Below are 22152 nucleotides of genomic sequence, written 5' to 3' on the forward strand. Positions count from 1 at the left end.
ACCGGAGCCTGATCATTCGCCACTGACCACGTGATATTGATGAAACGCCTAATGTTATCAGAAGAGCTGTGACCCCGAATAAACCCCACCTGATCTATATGTATAAGAGATGTCATAACTACTTAATTGGTTAGCCAGAATTTTTGAAAATATTTTAACGTCAAGCTGAATCAGGGAAATTGGACAGTAACTCTTACACTCGCTTGGATCTTTGTCATTTTTAAGAATCTGACTGATCCGGGTTTGTGTCATGGTTGGCAGAAGCTTCCCATTCTTTAATGAATCAGAATAGATTTCTAACAAAAGTGGAGCCAGTTCTGTAGCATAAGATCTAAATTCAGCAGCAAAACCATCTGGCCCCGGAGCCTTGCCTGTAGGTAAGGACTTAATTACCTCTTCAAGTTCCTCCAGGGTTATCTCAGAATCAAGAGAGTTTTTTTGCTCATTTGTCAGTTTAGGGAGTTCTAATGGTTCCATAAAGTTTCTAATATCCTCATCAGTTGACGAAAACATGGAACTATAAAGATCAATATAGAATTCTTTAAAAGCATTATTAATATCAATGGCTGAGGTAAAAATTTCACCACCAGCAGATTTCACTGAGGGAATGGTAGAAAAAGACTCTCTCTGCTTTATGTATCTAGCCAAAAGCTTCCCTGCATTGTCCCCTGAGTCAAAGTATGACTGTCTTGCCCCGAACAGCCAAAACTCCACCTTCCACGACAAAATAGTATTATATCTGTATTTCAATCGGGTCAATTCTCTGAGGCCATCAGACGACATTCGGAAGTTTTAATATTCCCTTCCAACTCCACGAGTTCTCGTGCTTCTCGTGCTTACACATACAAGGAATTTGTCTTGGTGACAGGAGCTTCCAGTGTACAATCATACAAAAACAATACAAAAACAGCAGCAAGACATAGATAATAATAACAAATAATTATACACATACGTACAGACACACACATACATACATACAAACATACACATGGGTAGTGCAAATCTAATACAATCTGTTATGTACAGTGTAAATACAAATCTGTTATGTACAGTGCAAATGTTTTTTTGTTTTTTTTGAATGAGGCATACTGTATGATCCGACCCCTAAGAACCGCTTTAAGTGCCTCCTAGGCCACGCCCACAGAGGATACTGAGGACCAGTTGGTCTCCATATATACATTGATTTCAGCCTTTAACATTTGTTGGCATTCAGGATTATGCACAAGGGATACATTAAAGCGACAACTATATGATTTCTTTTTCTCCGTATGTGGCAACACCTCTAAACTCACCAGGGCGTGATTTGAGACTAAGATGTTTCCAATTAAGCAGACCACAACAGATAAAATGAGGGACTTAGATATATAAAAAAATCTATTCTAGAATAAATCTTTCAGACTGATGAAACAAATGTGTAGTCCCTACCAGATGGGTTCAAAAGTCTCCAAATATCTGTAAGACCAAGATTTTTACACATCCTGTGAAGCGTCAGTGTTGCTCTAGGGGACTTGCACACTTTTGCTTCACTATGATCAAGGACTGAGTCAAAAGATTAAAGTCTCCTCCCAATATTATATCATGAGGGGTGCCAGCGGCTTGCAACATCCCTTCAAGATCTATAAAAAAGCCCTGATCATCAACGTTAGGTGGGTAAATATTAGCCAAAATCAACATTTGCCCCTGAATTTCTGCTAAAACAATAATGACTCTCCCTAATTTATCACGAATCTGTTTGAGACATTTGAACTGTAGATGTTTACTTATCAATGTAATGACTCCCCTGCTCTTACTTGAGCCAGCACAAAAGAAAACATGTCCACCCCATATCTTCCCAAATTTTGCAGCTTCCTGCGGGGAAAGGTGTGTTTCTTGAAGAAACACAATATCATATTTCTTACGTTTAAGAAAAGAAATAACCTTCCTTCTTTTTATGGGGTGCCCCAACCTATTCACATTCCACGTGGATAGAGACAGTCCACTCATATTAACATTTGAAATTTTGGCATATTAGAAAAAATAGATAGTGTGTCAAAAACATGATTATAAAGACCACATTCCAACATTAGTGCAACAATCAAACCCCGAACTTCCCCCCGAACCAAACAAACAGAAAAAAGAAAAATGTCAACAGCGCCAACCGGCGTCCATCCCTCTAAACTCAAACAGTCCATGTAGCCTACGAGAGCCCACATGACAAATTTGCCGTCGGATTGCTCAAGTCCGGTGCTTCTGTACAAATTTTGTGAGACAGAATTACTGTCTATCTTTCAAAGCTCATAAAAATAAATAACTAGATTCCAGACAAGACTTTGATAAGCCAACATAAAAATTTGTCTTAACAAACTTTACCTATCTAGTTTTCAAGAGTACACTAGAAAGACTAATCCTAGTATTGTGAAACAGCAAATAATGTGTGTATGGCATGCTGCATGAATGTGCATGTGTAGTGTGTGTGTATAGGTGCTATATAAGGTAATGTGAGAAAAAAGAGCTCTTTGTTTTTGTTTGCTTTCCCCCAGAACGTCATACACACAGTTAATTAAGACTTTTACTGTTATCTTAAATGCTCTCCTTGTATCTTTACCCTCCATTTGCCTTTCTCCTTTTACTGTTTCTTCACTGTGTCTTTTCTTCACATTTTCTTAAGACCTTTTCCCACCCAAAGTGAAACAAAGAAGCAAAACAAATCACTGATGAACTCTTAACTCTCTTTCCTCAGTTTTAGATGACATCTGTCTCTCTAATGCTATCTGCTATCTTTCCAGTGTTTGTCCAATATTTGGATTCATTAAAGAGCTCATATCATGGAAAACAGGGTTTTTAGTACTCTTTTGACATAAAAGAGTTTGATGTAACCCATTATGTAGAAACATAAAGTAACGTCCTCAATTCAAAGCTCCTGCACAGTCCACCAGGCCATCACCATTAATAACAGTACACCATCAGTAACATATGACTACCCACATTTACATATCAATGCATATAAAGTATTTTGCAACTTGGTGGGGTCTCTGTTACTCGTTTCACATGCAAAAGAAATAATAACAATCATTTCCATCCGTTTAAAGGTACAGTATCAAAAATAGCCTGTTATAGGTTAGAGAGCAGGTGGTAAAATTTAATTATGCCTTTCTTTGATGCAAGAAACCTTGACTCACATTATAAGTGGACTTAAGGGAAAAAAAAGATGCAGCAGCCAATAAGCTTTGGTTCAGATAAATCTAATTCTGAGCGTGTGGACAATGAGGGCAGACCAGGACAGGATTTGTACTCAAATGCATTTTCAGTGTGTTTGTCTGCATGTTTTTGTCCATGTAATGTGTCTGGCTGAGGTCACGTTTAGAGCTGCAACTAACAATTATTTTGATAATCGATTAATGTAATGATTATTAGAAGGACTATTCAGCAATTATTGCAACGATTAATCATAAGCTCTTAACCGATTATTCAGCTTGTGCCCCGAAATAAAAGGTTGTATTAAACGAGCTTACTAGCAATAAAGAGGACAAAATCATCTTTTTAAAATACGTCTAAATGACATTCACTGAATTAAAGAGAAAAAAATACTTTTTATTAAGTTTAATTCAGTAAAGAATTTCACTGCAAAAAATCCTATTGTTATCAAGTGTTTTTGTCTTGTTTTCCATTTAAAATGTCTAAAAATCCTTAAAACAAGATACATTTACTTGAGAAGCAACATATAAGATATTTAGACTTGCTTTAAGAGAATGTATCTTAAATATAAGTGTATTTTGTATATGTGTATTTTTTCACTTGGTTATACTTCTGCGAGTGCAGTAAAGACAAAATATTCTTATATTCAAGATCTATTCTCTAAAAGCAAGTCTAAATATCATATTTGCTGCTTCTCAGGTGAATGCATCTTTTGTTAAAGGATTTTTAGATATTTTTAAATATTTGTATTTTTAAAATTATATTCAACATTCTCAGATAACAATTCTTTCTTCTGCACTATAGCTGTTAAAGAAAATGTATGTTGTTTTAAAGGAGTTTTAGATATTTATATTGGAAAACAAGCGAAAACAAAAACAAATCAAAAACGTATTTTGTTTCAGTGTGTAATGGTGCGAAGACTACCTCTCTCACCTTTCTGTTCACTTCAATCCATCTCTTTAACTCATAAAAAACAAACTCTCTCTTATTAATAAAGCTGAGTATTGCCAAATTTCTTCACGATAAGAAATGCTAAGTGATATATATTATGATTCCGTAAGCCGCAAGCCATCACGTTATAATCTAGCTGCAGCAAGCGTGCACTCGAGGGACGAGCGTCCCTGTGACAGAGTGTACATCAGCCGGGTGCAGTTTCAATCTCTCCCCCTCAGATCGGGATATTCGCGCAACTCATAGAAGAGGCGCTGACCGCACAGAGAAATGCCAGTTTCGGAGTTTGTAGTTATTCACATGATTTGCTTCCATATTATTTGAACTTTAATAAAGCTATAACGCATTAAATATAAAACTGCATTACAGATGTAACGCCGGAGTTTTTCCTTTAAAAAGCTCCGGCTCCACTTATTCCACAACGTGAGTGCTTCTGTATTTACTTATTTGGTATTTTTGTATAATTCCCTCATACTTTGTGATCTACATCACCTGAAGCTATTTGGAAAATGTAGGGTGCATCTGGACTGTGAACTGTGTTTTATTCCTCTCCTCAGTCAGGCGTGAGCTGCAGTGCTGCTCTCACATGTCATCGTTAGAATTTAATATGATCTCATGTTACGTTAAATGAGATAAAACAACTATTCGACAATATAAATTTTTGTCGACAATTTTTTATTGTCAACATTGTCGATAACGTCAACTAATCGTTTCAGCCCTAGACACGTTACTCATTCTGCAGGGGGAATCCCAGCTTAACTAAAGTATCTTGTACAAATTACATGAAATAATAGGGTAAAAACACTGGTAGAGCTCTGGTCAGCCTTAAAAGGATAGTTCACCCCAAAAAAAAAATTATTCTGTCATTATTTACTCACGATTTTGGTGAACGCCATGTCACACATTTGGTCACGAGATGTGATGATAACCAATGAGGTTTGATGTTATCAACGTAGCAGCCATGTTTGATTTAACAACTTTATTTGATTTGAGAGCGAATAATGTCAATTCGCCGTACAAAGTGATTGTACAGAAGACTTTTTTTAATTAATTTTTTTATCCCCTTTTCTCCCAATTTGCAATGCCCAATTCCCACTACTTAGTAGGTTCTCGTGGTGGCGCGGTTACTCATCTCAATCCGGGTGGCGAGGACAAGTCTCATTTGCCTCCGCTTCTGAGACCGTCAATCCATGCATCTTGTCACGTGGCTCGTTGTGCATGACACCACGGAGACTCGCAGCATGTGGAGGCTCATGCTACTCTCCGCGATGGGCCAATCTGGTTGCTTAGGAGACCTGGCTGGAGTCACTCAGCACACCCTGGATTCGAACTCGCAACTCCAGGGGTGGTAGTCAGTGTCAATTCTCACTGAGCTACACAGACCCTCACTTCAGAAGACTTGGAATATATTGCATTCATTGTATTTATTACTTTTACTGTGGTTTAAAGTGGGTTTTATTTTTTTATTTTTTTTGGCCTTTTATGAGCTTGACAGAACTATTCACTTACATTGGTACATAAACATTATGAAGACTTTTGTGTTCTACTGAAGAAAGTCAAACGGGAGCAACATTAGGGTGAGTAAATAAAGACTTCACTTTAATTTTTGGGTGAAATAATCTTTTAAAACTCAGTACAGCCTTTCTCAGCTGTTTTATAAAAAACACTTTTGGTTAACCTTGGACTGGAAAAAGCTTAGACTCAGAGTTGTGGCTGATGCTGTTATCAGTTTTTATTGCCTTTCTTTCTTGTCTCGGACAGTAAAGCTTTATTGGCTTGACTATAAAGGCACAGTATTGCCAAAGCAATTTTCAATTACATACATGGTATAGTATTCTATATCACTTTGTGTATCTCTTGCATCCTTGCCAACACATACACACAACTGTTTCAGTACCAAGCTAGTGGTATTTTCGGTCCCTTACCTCTAAACCTAATGCTTAGAAAAAATAGCATTTTTAAATTTTCATTAAGACATTATCCGTTTTCTTCTTGGGAACTTTCGACTTTACTCAGACTTTACTATCTTTGTTGGGACTTTCAAACATCTCTGTCTGAAGACAGAACATCTCAGTTGTCTTCTGTTCTTATTGAGTTTCCAGTTTTACGTTCGTCTTTACTCTGAAATCTACTCACACACACGTTATGATAAAGAGCTCATTTTTCTTCCGAAAGCTGAGATAAGAGTCTTTCTATTTTATTAGCCATGATTCCTCATTTGCAGATAAACGAGTTATCATGATAAACTGGGATCTTCACTGATAATATGTTCTCCCAAGATAATGTTCATTTGTAGACACAGAAGCCTGTCTGATTAAACAGTTTCCAGATCAGTAGTTTATACAGAGCTTTGTTTATTATCTTACTGTATTCAGGTGAGAAGACAGTCTAGTCATGGCATCATGATGTCTGCATGTGGAACACACATATATAATATTTATAGGTCTTATAACAGATGCAAGATAGATTATGGTGGCAGTGGTGTTGTGCATATGTGTGTGGTTATGTGTGTTTGAAAGCTAGCAGAAAAGCATGCATGAATACTGCACATACTTCGAAAATCCACTGGAATAGCTGGCTGACACCATCAGATCCAGGCACCTTTTACATACTAATGTATATGATTTGGAAGGCACTAATCCTAATCTCATATACTATAGAGGATGTGTAATCCTATATGCAAATTGGGATTTAGCTTTACAGTTGTTTGCTGTTTCATTTATCACATGGAGAAATAGACACAATTCCTTAAATGGCAAAACACTTTATGAAATAGTTGTTAATTTTTTTCTTTTATTCTAAAAAGCTGTGGTTTTCAGATGGTTTTGCTTCAGGGCCCAGATTTTTTTCACAATGGCAAAATTAATTATTGTAAAAATGTTGTCAAAAATATTCTTGAAATCAAACATTTAAATCTATTAATAGGATTTAGAAATGGTTTCATGCTCTCAGCAATCAATAAAATTGCCACAACAAAAATAAAAGTTCAGTATTTTAAGATACTTTTTTGTGTTTTTGGTACATCTTTGTTTTGCTATATTAGTCAAGATTTGTGACACTGCTAAAACTCTTGATGAACCTGTGTCTAATTATAGAAGAGGTCTGAATATACGAGCTAACCTGTGGTGACACTCACACACAAACACACCCATTAGCTTTTATTGTCATGATGCAGTTGACGGCTCCTGTCTTGTGTGTGTCCACTGAATACTATTGCTTTAGAGACCATGGATCTAATTTCCCATCTCCTGGCCTCAAAAGAACCCCTGGACAATTTAATGTGGTCTGGAAAGTTGTGATCCGGTTTCATTTGGTTTGAATGAAACTCGCTTTTGCGACCTCATATCAAACATCTAAATTACAGGAAACTGCAGGTGTGTGTGTGTTTCAGTGTCAACAGATCTGCTCTTTGATGTTATTTGACTTTTCATGATGCATCAATTTAAATATCAAAAGCACCTTGTATTAGATGTCACGATTCATCATAAGTTTATTTTTTATTTTTATTTTTTTACTGAAAGTGATTCATGTTACCACCTGAGTTTAATGGAATAATTCACTAAAAAAGGAAAATTCTGTCATCATTTTCTGACCCTCATGTTGTTCCAAACTCATACGACTTTCTTCAGTGGAGCACAAAAAGAGAAATTTTGAAGAATGTGCTGCCCACTCTTTTCCGCATAATGAAAGTAAATGGGGACTCAGGCTGTCAAGTTAAAAAAAAAAGAAAAAAAGAAAAAGGACCATATCCTAAAAGTCATCCAGTTATTTTGAAGATAATTACGAAATATAGGGCTGAGCGATAGGACGAAGTAATCAGATATTGACAATATCTTACAAATTTCCCGATGCCGATTGCGACATTCATTGACAGACGATGATCGACAATATAGGGAAATAGCAAAACCATGGATCTGGGAAGTTGCCAAATATAGTAAACCATAGCCCAGGGTGTGAAATTAGCACCCGTCAAATGCGGCAAGGCTGAATCCAGTTCGCAAGCTCCTTGTCTAAATATAGGTATTTCATGAGCGGTTAATTTTGCTCATCTACCTGCAACTGTGGTGGGCGACATGTAAGACATCTAGGAGTAACACATGACAAGAATTTACATGTGCTTGAAGAAACTCTTTAATATAATTTTTAAGAACAGACAAAAGAAGAGCCGTCAGTTCCCGTATCTGATTCGCTGTTTGTTCAGAGACATGCAGCACGAACCTGTCTCGTGGAACGTGCATGTAAATAGTTTTCACTATTCTTTCCCTGTTTCATTCATCTGAAAGCTGTTTTCAAGAATAGTGTCATCTATGAGAACGCTGCAAATTATCTCAGATCATCTCAGGAGGTGCTGTGAGTTTAGTTCGCTTTATTTTCACAGATCAGTTCGCACTTACGCATTGTGAACGCAACTCTGCAGGTTCACTAATATACTGTATATATCATTGTATTAAAGGAACAAAGACAAAAGTGATTAAATCATAAAATAATACAAGACCACGTTTACCTTGAACCTAAAGTTGAGTTCTACTTACTTTTCTTTAGGCAGCATTACCTGTATTAACGAAACGCAACACAAACACAAATTTGATAAGAACACACATTTGGCAGCATTATTTTGGGAACACAAGGGAATTTATTAGGCTTACACCTAATAAATTATTATTATTATTATCTTTACATTTAAAATGGTCTTTAATACTTAATGTTTAGGCTATTAGTCATTTTCCACCTGTTGTCATAGACAGATACATGCAGGATGGCAAATTTTGAAGACGGTAAATTTTTGGATTTAGGGACGTGGTTATGTAAGATTTTTAGATTACTTCGTTATTTGAATAGCTTTTTTTGTTTAGTTTAAAGTGCGATTTAAATTTAGAAATGTATTTTTTCTTAAAATATTGTGAAAATATTTTTTGAATATTGTCCAGCACTAAAGGAATAAAGGATTTATGACTCATTAATATGTGTCTGTATGCATATGCGCACAATTTCTTAGTGTGTGACCTCTGACACCCCTCTTGCGTAATGGCCCATATGTGCTTGGCAGGAGTCTGGACTGTCACACATACTTTCTGCACCTCCCTTTCACACACTGTCTTTCACACACACTTTGTGGGGAGTAAAAAAATGTTTACAGTAAAAGTGTTCATTATCTGTTGTGTTTGTGGGCATTTCCTCCAGGCCTGTGTGTGCCTGTCAGAAATGTATGGGATATTGCTGAATTCCTCATTCTCTGTTCTATAATGCGAACCTTTTAAAATTCATCATGTTTTTTTTTTCTGCTTCATAACTCTACCTCTCTCTCTATCTGTATATCATTCTTTCTGTCTTTAACAGTTATTTCAGGGGATGTTGTCCGCTCTACACTCTGAGATAGATATTCAAAGATATCTACTGAAGATCCAGACCCTTGGTTCAGGCCTAGTCAGTACCAGCACAAATGTATGTGTGGTGCATGTATGGGTTTAACAATCCTATGAAACATCTAACATGGAAAAAATGGTCTTTGATTGATTTAAAATGAATAAACTAGCTATATTCATCCAAGTCAAATATGAGGATCACGGATGGTCCGCTGTTGCGACCCCTAACGGGAGCAGCCGAAAGAAGAAAAAGAAGAAACTAGCTATATTCATAGTCTGGCAGATCCATACTGACTTTGTGCTCTGATCTATAAATTCTGCATTCGGTTTGAAGATGTTAATGTTTGTTTTTTGGTTTATGTATTCAGTCTGAGGTTGAGGTGTTAAGTTTTGCATGGCTGATTGCTTTGATGGTCACAGCTGACCGTGTCTGTTGCTTTAATTGTTCTTTATGCAAAGTGTGTTTCAGGAAATGTTAATGTATGCAGACAAATTATGCTTTGACCTAAATGAGTGGTTCTGAGTTACAGTAACAAGTTTTATGTGTATGTGAGGCAAACCCTGCTGTTAAATCCAGCTTCTGATGGTAGCTGGTTTTACATGGTTTCTAGGTGGTCCAAGGTGGTCATTTATTGTTAATTGGTTTAAGATGGTTGATGGACTGAGATGGACTACCTTGACCAGCAAGTAAGTGTGGCTGAGGTCGACTTGATAGACCATCATTGTCAAGCTGGACCAGCTACAAACCAGCTAACATGTTTCAAAAATAAGCCTGACCACCTTAAGCTGGTATTACTTGTTTTTTTCAGCATGTTATTTCCACTTTCGGAAGAACGTGTGCTTTTGCAAATGTCAGAAAATGGTTTGGCTTTCGTGAATTACATTAACAATTTGTCCCCAAATCCAATATTATCTAAAACTCCCTCTTTTTTTTTCTTTCTCCAGAACCGGAGCTCAAAGCAGAGTTCTGAGTGCTCGAGTCCAGTGTCTGTGGATCAGGTGGAGCACGGCTCCCTGGTCTCTCTGGATGCTTTGGAAGTCATGTCTGAGTGTGACTCGCCCGTCGCTTTCACCAGAGGCTCCCGGTCCCGAGCCAGTCTGCCTGTGGTTCGCTCCACTAACCAGACCAAGGATCGCTCACTAGGTATACACACATCACAAGCAGATTACCTGCAAGTACACATGCCTTCTTGTCTGATTTTATTTTTACTGTAATGAGCTCAGTATTGTTGATACTCTTATGGAAGTCGAAAACAACTGAGGGGGACCCCCTGAAATTCAATTAGCACTTTTATACAAACACAGCCTTGACACAGAGGAATACTATATTTATATGTTTATTTTGTTATAGCCTATATAATTCTTTGGTGGATCTCATTTAGAGTGTTGGAAGCTCACATGGAATCGTCACACTTATGCATACTGCACACTAACTCTTCACATTTTCTGCACTTGTTGTGGGGGAAAGTGTGGGTTTAAAGGGTTAGTTTGCCAAAAAAAAAAAAAAAAAAAGGCTGCTATCATTTACGCACCCTCATATCTTTCAAAAACCTGTATGACTTTCTTTTGTGAAACACCAAAGGAGATGTGCCTCTCTTTTTTACAATGAAAGTAAATGGGGATGGACACCAAAAATGACATAGCACCAGAAAAGTACCAGAAAAGTAGCCAATACAACTTGTGTGCTATACTATAGTGCTTTCAAGCTCCAAAAAAAAATAAAAGCACCATAAAAGTAGTACATGGGTCAGTCCCGTGATGCTCATTTCATTGAGTTTCTCAAAAATACATAAATATGGAATTTACATAAACTCGAATAAACATCTGCTATGATGAACGTGTTTTCAATTTCTGAGTTCAGAGTAATTTTTTGAAGTCTAAATTCAAAAATGTATAAGTGGTGTAATCGTCTGGAGACAAGAAAAAAAAAGTATCTCAAAAGCTGAGCTTCTTGAAAAAAGAAATGTTGGCACAAGTAGTTTTTATTAGTATTATTTCTAAAATAAAATAAGCAGGGAAACAATTTTGTTTTAAAATGTTAATATTGGAAAACCTTTTCTCCACTAAATCAAAGTCAGGAGGTGTAACCAGCATTCAGCATAAAACAGCAAGGACCCCTTTAGACCCTTATGAGAGAAAAAAAAGAGATTTAAATCGTTATTCATTGAAAATCTTTCCCCTCCACCACACCTTTAACAATCTTTCACAAACTATTTTTAAATATACACTACCGGTCAAAAGTTTTGAAACACTTATTCTTTATTATAATTTTTTTCTTCTTCACATTTTAGAATAATAGTAAAGTCATTAAAACTATGGAATAACATAAATGGAACTATGGGAATTATGTTGTGACTAAAAATCCAAAATAAATCAAAACTGTGTTATATTTTAGCATCTTCAAAGTAGTCACCCTTTGCCTAGAATTTGCAGACATGTACTCTTGACATTTTCTCCACCAACTTCTTGAGGTATCACCCTGGGATGCTTTTTAAACAGTATTGAAGGAGTTCCCATCTATGTTGGGCACTCATTGGCTGCTTTTCTTTATTATTTGGTCCAAGTCATCAATTTCAAAACTTTTTTTAAATTTTTTATTACAGTTTAGTTTTGTAATGAAATAAATTAATATGGTGGCACAATTATATTTTTGTCTACAAAACTAATTTCAAACATTTAAGCATACGCCTTCAGATCAAAAGATTTTTAATATCATGTGAAACATTTCAGTCAAGTGTTTCAAAACTTTTGGCCGGTAGTGTATATGTAAAAAAAGATGTGTAAAATGTAGCAGAGAGCACTACATTAATTAAAAAATGAAAAACATAATCCAAAATGAAAAATTCTATTATAATAAGGAAAAACAAATAAACAAACTTTTAAGAATTGTGGCATATGTATAATTTTGTGAAAGACTGGTGTTCAAATTCGGCTGTAATCTGTGGCGATTTCTGTGGAATTCTGTGGGCCTTCAAATTAACAATTTTGCATTACTCACATATTTATTTCTCGTCTGCTGCTAGGCTAAATGATTTAGGTGCAGACTAAATTAGTTTTTGTGTCTGAAGAAGTGCATAGGTTTACTTAAGTTTGCCTGTCTGTCTCTTTTATTTACATAAGTTCAATGTCATAAGAGCGAATTAAAAAATTAAGTGCTTCATGTAATGGAAATATATGAGGCTCTGCAGCTGAAAGCCATTGTCTCATAGGTATATATTACAGCAGAGGCAAATGGTTGTGGGTACACAATCACACAAATACACAAAATACTACTCTTTTGCTATATACTACCTAGGCCTGGATAGAAAGACACACAGGCCCTCAAACACACAGGCCTTGAAATGAGAGCCGTCTCTGGCTGTTTGACTCTGATTGGTTGTTTTAAACAAGCACCAGCTGGTAAGACAGTTATGGGGTATAAAGGGCGAGAGTCACTCAGACTATTTCCTCGAAAGTCTTTTGAAAAGAAGGAGACTGAAGAAGGGCCTGCAGAAAAAAACATAGAATTTATTTTAATAAAGAAAAAGCAGAAGGAATGCAAAGAATCAGAGGTCCTTACATTATTGCTCATTTGAGATATTCAGCGTGGACCCACTGCTTGCTGTAAGTCACAGTCTTCTCTGTCTGTGGTCTGATGTTTCGATCTTAATATGTTGAGAGATCTCTGCTGAGGTTTACGTTAGACCTTCTTTTGAATAATTGCAAATGTGTCTTCTCATTGGGCAACAAGACACTGGGGCGATATCATCAAAAAAAAAAAAGAAAAAATCGTTTTCCACTGTAAAAAATTTGAATCAAGATATGTCTTAGGTGTTAGACGTGTCTTGGTTGTACAATCTGAGGAAAAAAGTAAAAAAAAAAAAAAAAAAAGTAAAAGGATTAAAATATGTACAGTGAGAGAGAGAGAGCTGTCGTGTATTTCTGTGTTTGGCTTCTGTTGGTTTCTGACTGGCAGTCTCTCAGAACAGTTTAACCACTGGAGACTTGCTGGCTGCTTTTTAAGACATCTTGTGCCTGTTTATAAGTACAGCAAATTCTCAAATTCTTATTCCCTTAGGATTTTATCCAATTAAGCCTCTGGGAATTTAGTGGAGTAGGTTTGTGGGTTTTCTCTACTATTTTCTGTTTTTAATCTCTGCTTTTTTTTCTTCTTTTTGTTTTCTTTTTTTTTTAATCTTTAAAATAAAAATTGACTGTAGTTTTTTTTAAGCTAGCTAAATTTAAATTCCATCATTTTTAAAGGAGAAGTGTGTAATTTTTGTGTCACTCAAGGCATCAAAATAAATTGCAAAAACAATGACAGATTTCTAACAGGTTTCCCGAACCTCACTCCCCTGTCATCCATTCTTCTCCAAGCAGGTAGTCCCGCCCCCAACTCATGCATTTGTTTGAGCTAAAAGTTGACATGTCGGACAATCAAACAAAAAGAGCAATGTTTTAACTGTGCTACAGTGTTTACATTCCACAGGAAGTCAACTCTTGAGGAAGTCAGGAAGAAAATGTATTGCACACTTCAGACCATCAGCACGTACAGTATGGCAGAAAAACTCAGGGGGGAAGTAATGAAATGTGCCTGCTGAAAGCGTATGGAAGTATATTAATGACAAATGTCTTTGAAACAAAAAAGCACACTGTCAAATTAGTTTAATTTATTTATTAAAACTGGCAATTGTCCAAGTCCTCTCCATGTTGCTCTTGAAGCCTAGTAGCAGAGAGTGAAGATTGTGCATCGACACTCTATTATTTTTCCTGAATGCCAGGATGTACAAGGTTGAGTTTCCAACCTAATTTTAGCCATTGAGATTTTAGAGGCAAATTTGCAAGGCAAAATATAATGGACCGAATATTACCTGTCGAATTATAAAGATAAATAAATATGAAAAAATGCAGAATATTTTGTAACTGAACTTTGGAAGGTGAATATTTATTATTTAATTTTTAATGATGAACTTTTTTGCAACATGTTTTCAATTGAAATATTCACAGCTTCAAAATACAACCAAATGAAATTACATCCCCCCCCCACAAGCTGTATGTGTTATTTTAGCATCTTCTTTACCAAAGGAATTATGCAAATTAGTTAATTATTCCACCAGTGTGATCCAGGCACATGAATGGGCTCATTAAAATGCAAATAGTATGCTTGACTACACCACACATCTGGATATATGCTAGGTTATGATAATCTTTTCCGTCTTTTGATCATCGTTTGATGAAGTGTAGCCATGATCTATAGAAAAAGCACAAAAACATCTCTGTTAAATTAAATTCAGTTTACCGTCTGCTCTTCGCACAATTCGGCACAATCTTTGATAAGCCAAAGTGCAGATAGCTCCTGGTTAAACTGGATTGCGATTGGTTGCGCTGAAAACTGCATGCAAATTTGACTTAACAGTTTTGTGAATTTAGTAGTTTCCCCAGTTGTGTTGATGCCTTGTAGAGCATCAAGGCAGATGATACTTACAAGTGGTGTAAAAATACTGTCACACAGTCTAATAATGTCTTTATCTTTGATACATATCTAATTAAAGGATTTTATTAAAGTATCTCTCACACTCTTTCCTCTCTGTTTTTCAGGTGTGTTGTATCTGCAGTATGGAGATGACACAAAGCAGATCCGAATGCCTAATGAAATAACGAGTGCAGATACAGTCAGAGCTCTGTTCGTTAGTGCCTTCCCTCATCAGCTCAACATGAAGATGCTGGAATCACCCAGCACCGCCATCTATGTCAAAGATGAGACAAGGAACATCTACTATGAACTCAATGATGTCAGGTGAGAAATTGTTAGTTACAGCCTCCTTAAAACTCATTTTAAAACATAAATTTTTGTCCCTGAGGTCCACTTATAATGTTAGTAAAGTTGTAAAAGTTTAGCTTTTTTTAATTGGCATGGCATCTTAAAAATGTTCCACTAGTGGTTTGAGACCACAGTGAGATGTGATGCATTGGTCAAAAAATGTCCACATGTCTAGCACGTTAACATAGATGAATGGACGCAATCATGTTCTTTGTGAACAGCCCCTCTCTCTTTTTATCTCTCTTTATCACTTCATCACTACTTGGCAACAGTGGATGAGCAAAGAAAGTGTTTAGGTGTTGATGTGTTGCTGTAGAAGTACTGAACAAGTCATTTTTGTAGCTTGGATTCAATATGTGCTCTTTTTCCAGTGGGGAGATATTTTTGAGTTCTGAAACGTACAGCATGTTTTTATAGTACAACTCTTATATGTGAATGGATCAAGGAAATATTGATGCCTCATTTCATGACCCCTTTAAAGTTTGAACACTTGTCCTCCTTCCTTCCACATGGCCTGCTTCCTCTTGTTCTGTGACATCACTCATCACAGGATGTGACCTGCACTGAGGTCCAATTGCACTTCTGTTTCCTTTTGTTTACCTTTTCCCGGAGAACCAACTCAATAATCAAATCTCTCTTTATTTTACAGACTCTTTTAAAAAATGTGCAGCTGTTAAAGGAATAGTTCACTCAGAAATTAACAATCTGTCATCATTTTCTCTCCTTCATGAGGTTCGAAACCTGCATGACTTTCTTCCTCTGTGAAACACAAAAGCAGTAATTTGTTTCTCCATACATCAAAGCATACCGTGACCACTAGGTGTCAAGCTCCAAAAAGGAAAACAAAACATAAAAGTAGTCTAAACAACTTTTGCACTATTTTCCAAGTCTTCTGAAGCCTTACGATAGCTTTGTGTGAGGAACAGAATTAAATGAAATAATTTTTTGTTGCAAATAGTCGAACTTCCCTCTAGGACTGGGCAATATGACCAAAATTCTATATCAAGATATTTTATAATTTTATATCCTGGTAACAGTATATATCACAATATTTTTTCTTTCTGAAAAATCAAAACAAAATGAGTTTATATTAAAGATGTCAAAGTTAACACGTTAACACATGCGATTAATAAAAAAGTTTAACACGTTAATTTTTCTAAATCGCGATTAACGCATTTACCATTAATAAAGCATAAACCAGCATATACACTGGTCGGACACACCCCAAAACACACACAAAACAGTTTTAATTCGCAATTAAAAATTGTAATCGATTGATAGCACTAGTGTACTTTATTTATTTATTTATTTGGATTTTTCCCCTTTTTCACCCAATTTGGAATTCCCAATTCCCAGTGCGCTTTTAAGTCGCATAGTGATTCGCCTCAATCCGGGTGGCGGAAGATGAATCCCAGTTGCCTCCACGTCTGAGACCATCAACCCGCATCTTATCACGTGGCTTTGTTGAGCGCGTTGCCACGGAGACATAGCGCGTGTGGAGGCTTCACGCCATCCGACAACGAACCACATTATAGCGACCATGAGGATGTTACCCAATGTGACCCTACCCTCCCTAGCAACTGGGCCAATTTGGTTGCTTAGGAGACCTGGCTGGATTCACTCAGCACGCCCTGGGATTCGAATTAGTGAACTCCAGGGGTGGTAGCCAGCGTCTTTTACCACTGAGCTACCCAGGCCCCCTTATCACGTGGCTTTGTTGAGCGGGTTGCCACGGAGACATAGCGCGTGTGGAGGCTTCACGCCATCCACTGCGGCATCCGCGCTCAACTCACCACGCGTCCCACCGACAACGAACCACATCATAGCGACCACGAGGAGGTTACCCGATGTGACTCTACCCTCCATAGCATCCGGGCCAATTTGGTTGCTTAGGAGACCTGGCTGGAGTCACTCAGCACGCGACTAGCGAACTAGCGAACTCCAGGGGTGGTAGCCAGCGTCTTTTACCACTGAGCTACCCAGGCCCCCGCACTAGTGTACTTATTAAATAACCATGTGATAAGGGTGTGCAATATACTGTAAGCAAAAATGATATAGTGACATCGTTGAAATGTCTGCTCAATAAAGATATATATGATGAAAATTGCCTATACGTTTTGATGGAAAGTGATGCAAAAACATCTGGAAAAAATTTGGAAAGTTGTTATTACTTAAAACTATGTCCAAAGTGGCATTATGGTAGTCATATCAATTGCAATGAAATTGTTTTAGCAATAACTATTTATTAAAAATAATATTTGATCTTTTCTATCTACTACAGCATCGTTTTTCAGTCCAAGCCAAAAATGAGGCTTCTCTTTAGTATAAGCATTTGCTTTGATTCTGAAGCTAACCCCTCCATCACATATATGTTTTGGATTTAGCCTTCCGTTAGATACTGGAAACCTTTTTTGAAAAAAACTGTTTCTCACTCAAAACTATTGTATGGCTTTAGAAGACTTGAAATATAGTGCACATGTCATGTTTTTTTTTGGAGCTTTACAGCCACAGTCCCCATTCACTGTTATAGTATGTAAAAAAGCTAAGACATTTCTTAAAACAAATATGTTTAAAATATCTCCTTTTGTGTTCCATAGTAAAAAAGGAAGTCATACGGGTTTGAAACAACTTGAGATTTCTGAATTTTCATTTCTGTGTGTACTATACCTTTTATATGAAACTAAAAATCTTCATTTTCTGGTCCACACTAAAACATTTTAAAGACCAAAGATAATCTAGCCACACTCACTCACATTCACATTAACTGAACCTATAACTACATTTTATTTTAATAGAATTGCAGTCAAACTTCAAAGAGTGACAGCCTAAGAATGGCCTTACATTTTTTTTTCTGCCTTTAAACCTGTAAACATGACTGTCTCTCATATATCACTCACCAGCAAAGCTAATATTAACATTCCACTTATGCCACACTTCAAACAAACACACCCTCATCTCTTTCTCTCCTGTTCTTTCTGTTCTTTCGTCTTTCCCTCCACCCTCAGCCACACTTCCAGCTCGTATGTTTGCACTTCTCCATTGGTTTCCACTGGTCTCCACTGGTTATTCATTGGAAATAAGATTAAACCTCTGCACTTTCTGATGGGAATAAGCTTTTAAAGAACAGATCAGTGTCAAACTAGATTAATCATTTTCTTGGAAGCTTCAAATTTATGAGTTATGATGAATAGCAAATTGTCTCTCATAGAAACATTGTTCTGAATATCCTGTCAACAGAGGAGCAGTCCTTTTCCTTACATTACCTTGGTGATGCAACTTGTACTTTGACATGGCTCCTTTTTCTTTTATCAAGGCTGTAAATCTGAATTACAGTCACATGACCAGATGTCAGAATTAGTAAGAAAAACACGTCATTTTGCAGAATGGGGTTTTTATCTACACATTTTATGAAATGATCAGGCAGACAGAAACACGGTTGCTCACTAGGAAAATACAAATAGACAAACTTTGAAACTTTAGAATGGACAGTTAATGTTTTAGCTCGGTGCTAGCATAGTGAATCATTCTTGGACATTAACAGGCATCTCAGCCACTTTGGATCTTGTCTCCGCAGAACACCATAGTTTTTCGCCTTTGTCGCAAATGTCTTGCCCGGACTCACCTTTGTTGCCTTATTCTCGAAATTCCCTTGACCTCACTCGCTGTCACTCTCCTCTCTCACGCGTTGATGTCCCTTCTCCCATGTTGCACCCTGTGGTGGCACAGCTGAGGGGCAGTTCTTCAGTGCGCCGCAAACGGCCCCTTTCGGACGGTGAGATTTGGTCTGTTTATCTAACCAATGTTGATTTCTCTCCGTGCAGGAGCATCACAGATCACTCCTGTCTGAAGGTATACCACAAAGACCCAGCACATGCCTTCAGTCATGGAGCCCGGCCAAGCAATGGAGATGCAAGGGTGAGTGCTAACCTACTAGTTTTTACTTAAAGAAGGCTTAATGGAGAGTTAATTTCATGAAAGCTGAACTAATGTAGTAAGAGTGGCTTGTTTGTGTATTTGGTCTGCAGATTGTGAAATTCTTATTGAAAACTTTGTCATCATTTACTCAGCCTCATTCTGTTCCAAACCTGTATGCTTGCTTTCTTCCGTGGAACATACAATAAGGTATTTTGAAGAGTCTACGAGCTGCTCTTTTCCATACAGTGACCACATGCTGTCGTGTCAAATTCAATAAAGGACAAAAAAAGCACTGAAAAGGAGTTCATACAATTCATTCAAAATATTTGATAGTTTTGTATAAGGAACAGACCTAAATTTAAGGCCTGGTTCTCTGAAAATGTCCATTGTAGCTTTCAAATCTCATTCGCACTTCCACATTTTCAAACTTGGTGTGTCGCAATAATTTCCAAAATGTTAAGCATCATTGATGTCAAACCTGGCACAGGCACCAAGGTTAAATATGCACAAATGTGAATGAGAGAATTAAAGCTTTTTGTATTCCACAGAAGTAAGAAAGTCATATGTGTTTGGAACGCCATGAAAGTAATAATGTTTGGGCGAACTATTCATTTAATCATTGGGATCTAAATACTCTAACAACCTTCAGCCTTTTAGGTAAACCCCCTTTCATGCTGCAAGTCATAACAGATTCCTTTTTCTCAAGCAAAGCAGTAGATAAAAGATATGTAATAGCTCATGGAGTTTGGTGCAACCGAGAGATCTGATTGGCTGGTTTCTGTCATGTCCACGTAAAACATTTGCCATTTTTTGGCTTTCACAAAAGTTTGAATGAATGGAGGGCATTATTTAAATAACAGGTCTCTTCCCAGTATCCCCTATTCTGTTCAGCTGTCTCCAGGGGTCCCTCTGCTCTTCACAGTTAGAGTCACCCCCACCCCGGTCACCCCATCCAATCCTTTCATGTCCGTTTTTGTCCCATGGGCCTAATTTCAGGGGGATTGGATCAGGATTGAAGCAGAAGTGGTGGAAGCACTGAAAAGAAAGCAAAGGCTTTTTCCTAGTTCCTTTTCCTTCCATAATCCCCTCTAATCTCTTGCCATGCCGGCCTTGTTTGTTTGCCGGTGATGTAACGGAAATTAGATCGCAAGCCTTTTATTTTCTCCATGTGTTTCCCTAAATTTAACAAGGTAGCCCCAGACTTTTGTCTGCAGTAATCCCTGGCCTGGCTTTGACCGGCCCGCACGGGTAATATGCATTTGATTAGACTTTTTACACAGGGACACAAGAGCTCTTAAGGGAACTTTTTAAATATATTTTGTTTGATTTTTGTTTCAAGGCTTATTAACACTTGTGTCGCTGTTATAGAAGTATGTGTGCAAAGTTAAAAGTTGAAAAGCGCATTGTTTTGATCACATTTCCATGTCCAAGAGGATTAAAATACATTGTGTGATGACTTATAGTCTTATAAATACATAGAGTGAGAGAGAGAATGCGATTAAAAAAACAAGTAAAAAAAGACAGAATAATCTGTTCTCTGACAATGGAGTAAGAACAAGTTGTTCAGGCTGTTGGATACATTCACAGAAAGTGTCAATGGTTGTCTTAGTGGCAGTGTGAAGAAAAAACAAAATGCATTAAAAGTCATTTATATGTTTTTCGTCTTTTTTATGGCTTTGAGACTAAGTTTTGTGCATTCACACTTTGTATTTAGGAATATGTGTGACTGTAGATGTGCTTGAACTTCATCTTCAAAGATGAATAGAACAGTATTATTCAAACAAATTAGAATAGTAGTTATAAATTTATCAGTGCAAGGAATGCATAATAAGATAAAACTGACAAGACATGTTAAGGTGGACAGGGCATTTTTAAAAAGTCTATTCCACCTTAAAGTTGTTGCATAACACCAATCAAGGCTTTTAGTTTCAAACAAGCTCTCACATGCTGTACCATGTGGCTGACACGGATCACAAGTTTGAAGCCCAACCCATGCCATGTGCTGATAAAAACATATTTTGCCTCGTGTTTTGTGACTCTTGGGTTTGTTTGGTGAGCTAAACAAAAATTAATCACCACCTTTGGTTTGATTAAATGGCTCTGCTAACTGTATACCTGTAAGTTAGATGATCATTCTACTGTAAATGGTTAGTCAGCCAACACTGGTTGGAGAAATAAAAGAAAAAATTACACTGTTATGGGTGCAGATACTGTATATGCAAGCACTTTTGCTCCGATTAGGGTTGGGGAAGTCACTTTACAAAGTAATCAGTGAATAATTATTTTTCCAAACTGTAATGAGATTGAATTACTTTGTGAGAACAGTAATCACGGCCATTCACACCAATCGTTTTTGCGTCCTTCTTTGCTGTTTTTCAATTGTTTTTCTATTTAAACGTGCCATGGACATATTTGACCGTTGCACCAGTTTCTTTACCTTTGACCGTTTCTTTAAAAAAAAGCGCAAATCTGGGTTACAGTGAGGCACTTACAATGGAGGTGAATGGGGCCAGTCTGTAAACAATAAAATACTCACTATTTCAAAAGTATAACCACAAGACATAAACAATATTTGTGTTAACATGATTGTAGTGTAATAAAATCGCTTACTAACCATTTCTGTGTAAAGTTATAGCCAATTTTACAACTTCGTTGCCATGATGATGTAATGTCAACAACCCCTAAAATGACTGTAAAAACGAATTTACAGCTCAAATAATACATGACTATTAACAGAAGAATTAATGTAAGTGCTTTTATAACATTATAAGCTTCACATTTCTGCCTTTAAACCCTCCAAAAATTGGCCCCCATTCACTTCCATTGTAATTGCCTCACTGTAACCCAGATTTTTTTTAAAAATGAGGGATGTGTCGAAATTAATTTTTTGTTAATCAGCATTATGCCACAACTGCTGTTGATTGAGCTTAATTTGTATTGAACCCAGAA

The 22152-nt window shown here is 36.9% G+C and overlaps 1 protein-coding gene across 9 annotated transcripts in view; it reads left to right on the forward strand.

Annotated features, from left to right (window-relative positions):
• Positions 1 to 22152, forward strand: part of LOC127431689 (sickle tail protein homolog) — a 179472-nt gene that overhangs the window by 119262 nt on the left and 38058 nt on the right. For all 9 annotated transcript variants that reach the window (XM_051682208.1, XM_051682212.1, XM_051682213.1 and 6 more), the window contains 3 exons: positions 10434 to 10632; positions 15066 to 15264; positions 19110 to 19203. In XM_051682208.1, the coding sequence (XP_051538168.1) occupies positions 10434 to 10632; positions 15066 to 15264; positions 19110 to 19203 (492 nt within the window). The remainder of the gene's footprint in view (positions 1 to 10433; positions 10633 to 15065; positions 15265 to 19109; positions 19204 to 22152) is intronic.

Source organism: Myxocyprinus asiaticus, chromosome 41, assembly GCF_019703515.2.
Source record: "Myxocyprinus asiaticus isolate MX2 ecotype Aquarium Trade chromosome 41, UBuf_Myxa_2, whole genome shotgun sequence".
Lineage (NCBI taxonomy): Eukaryota > Metazoa > Chordata > Actinopteri > Cypriniformes > Catostomidae > Myxocyprinus > Myxocyprinus asiaticus.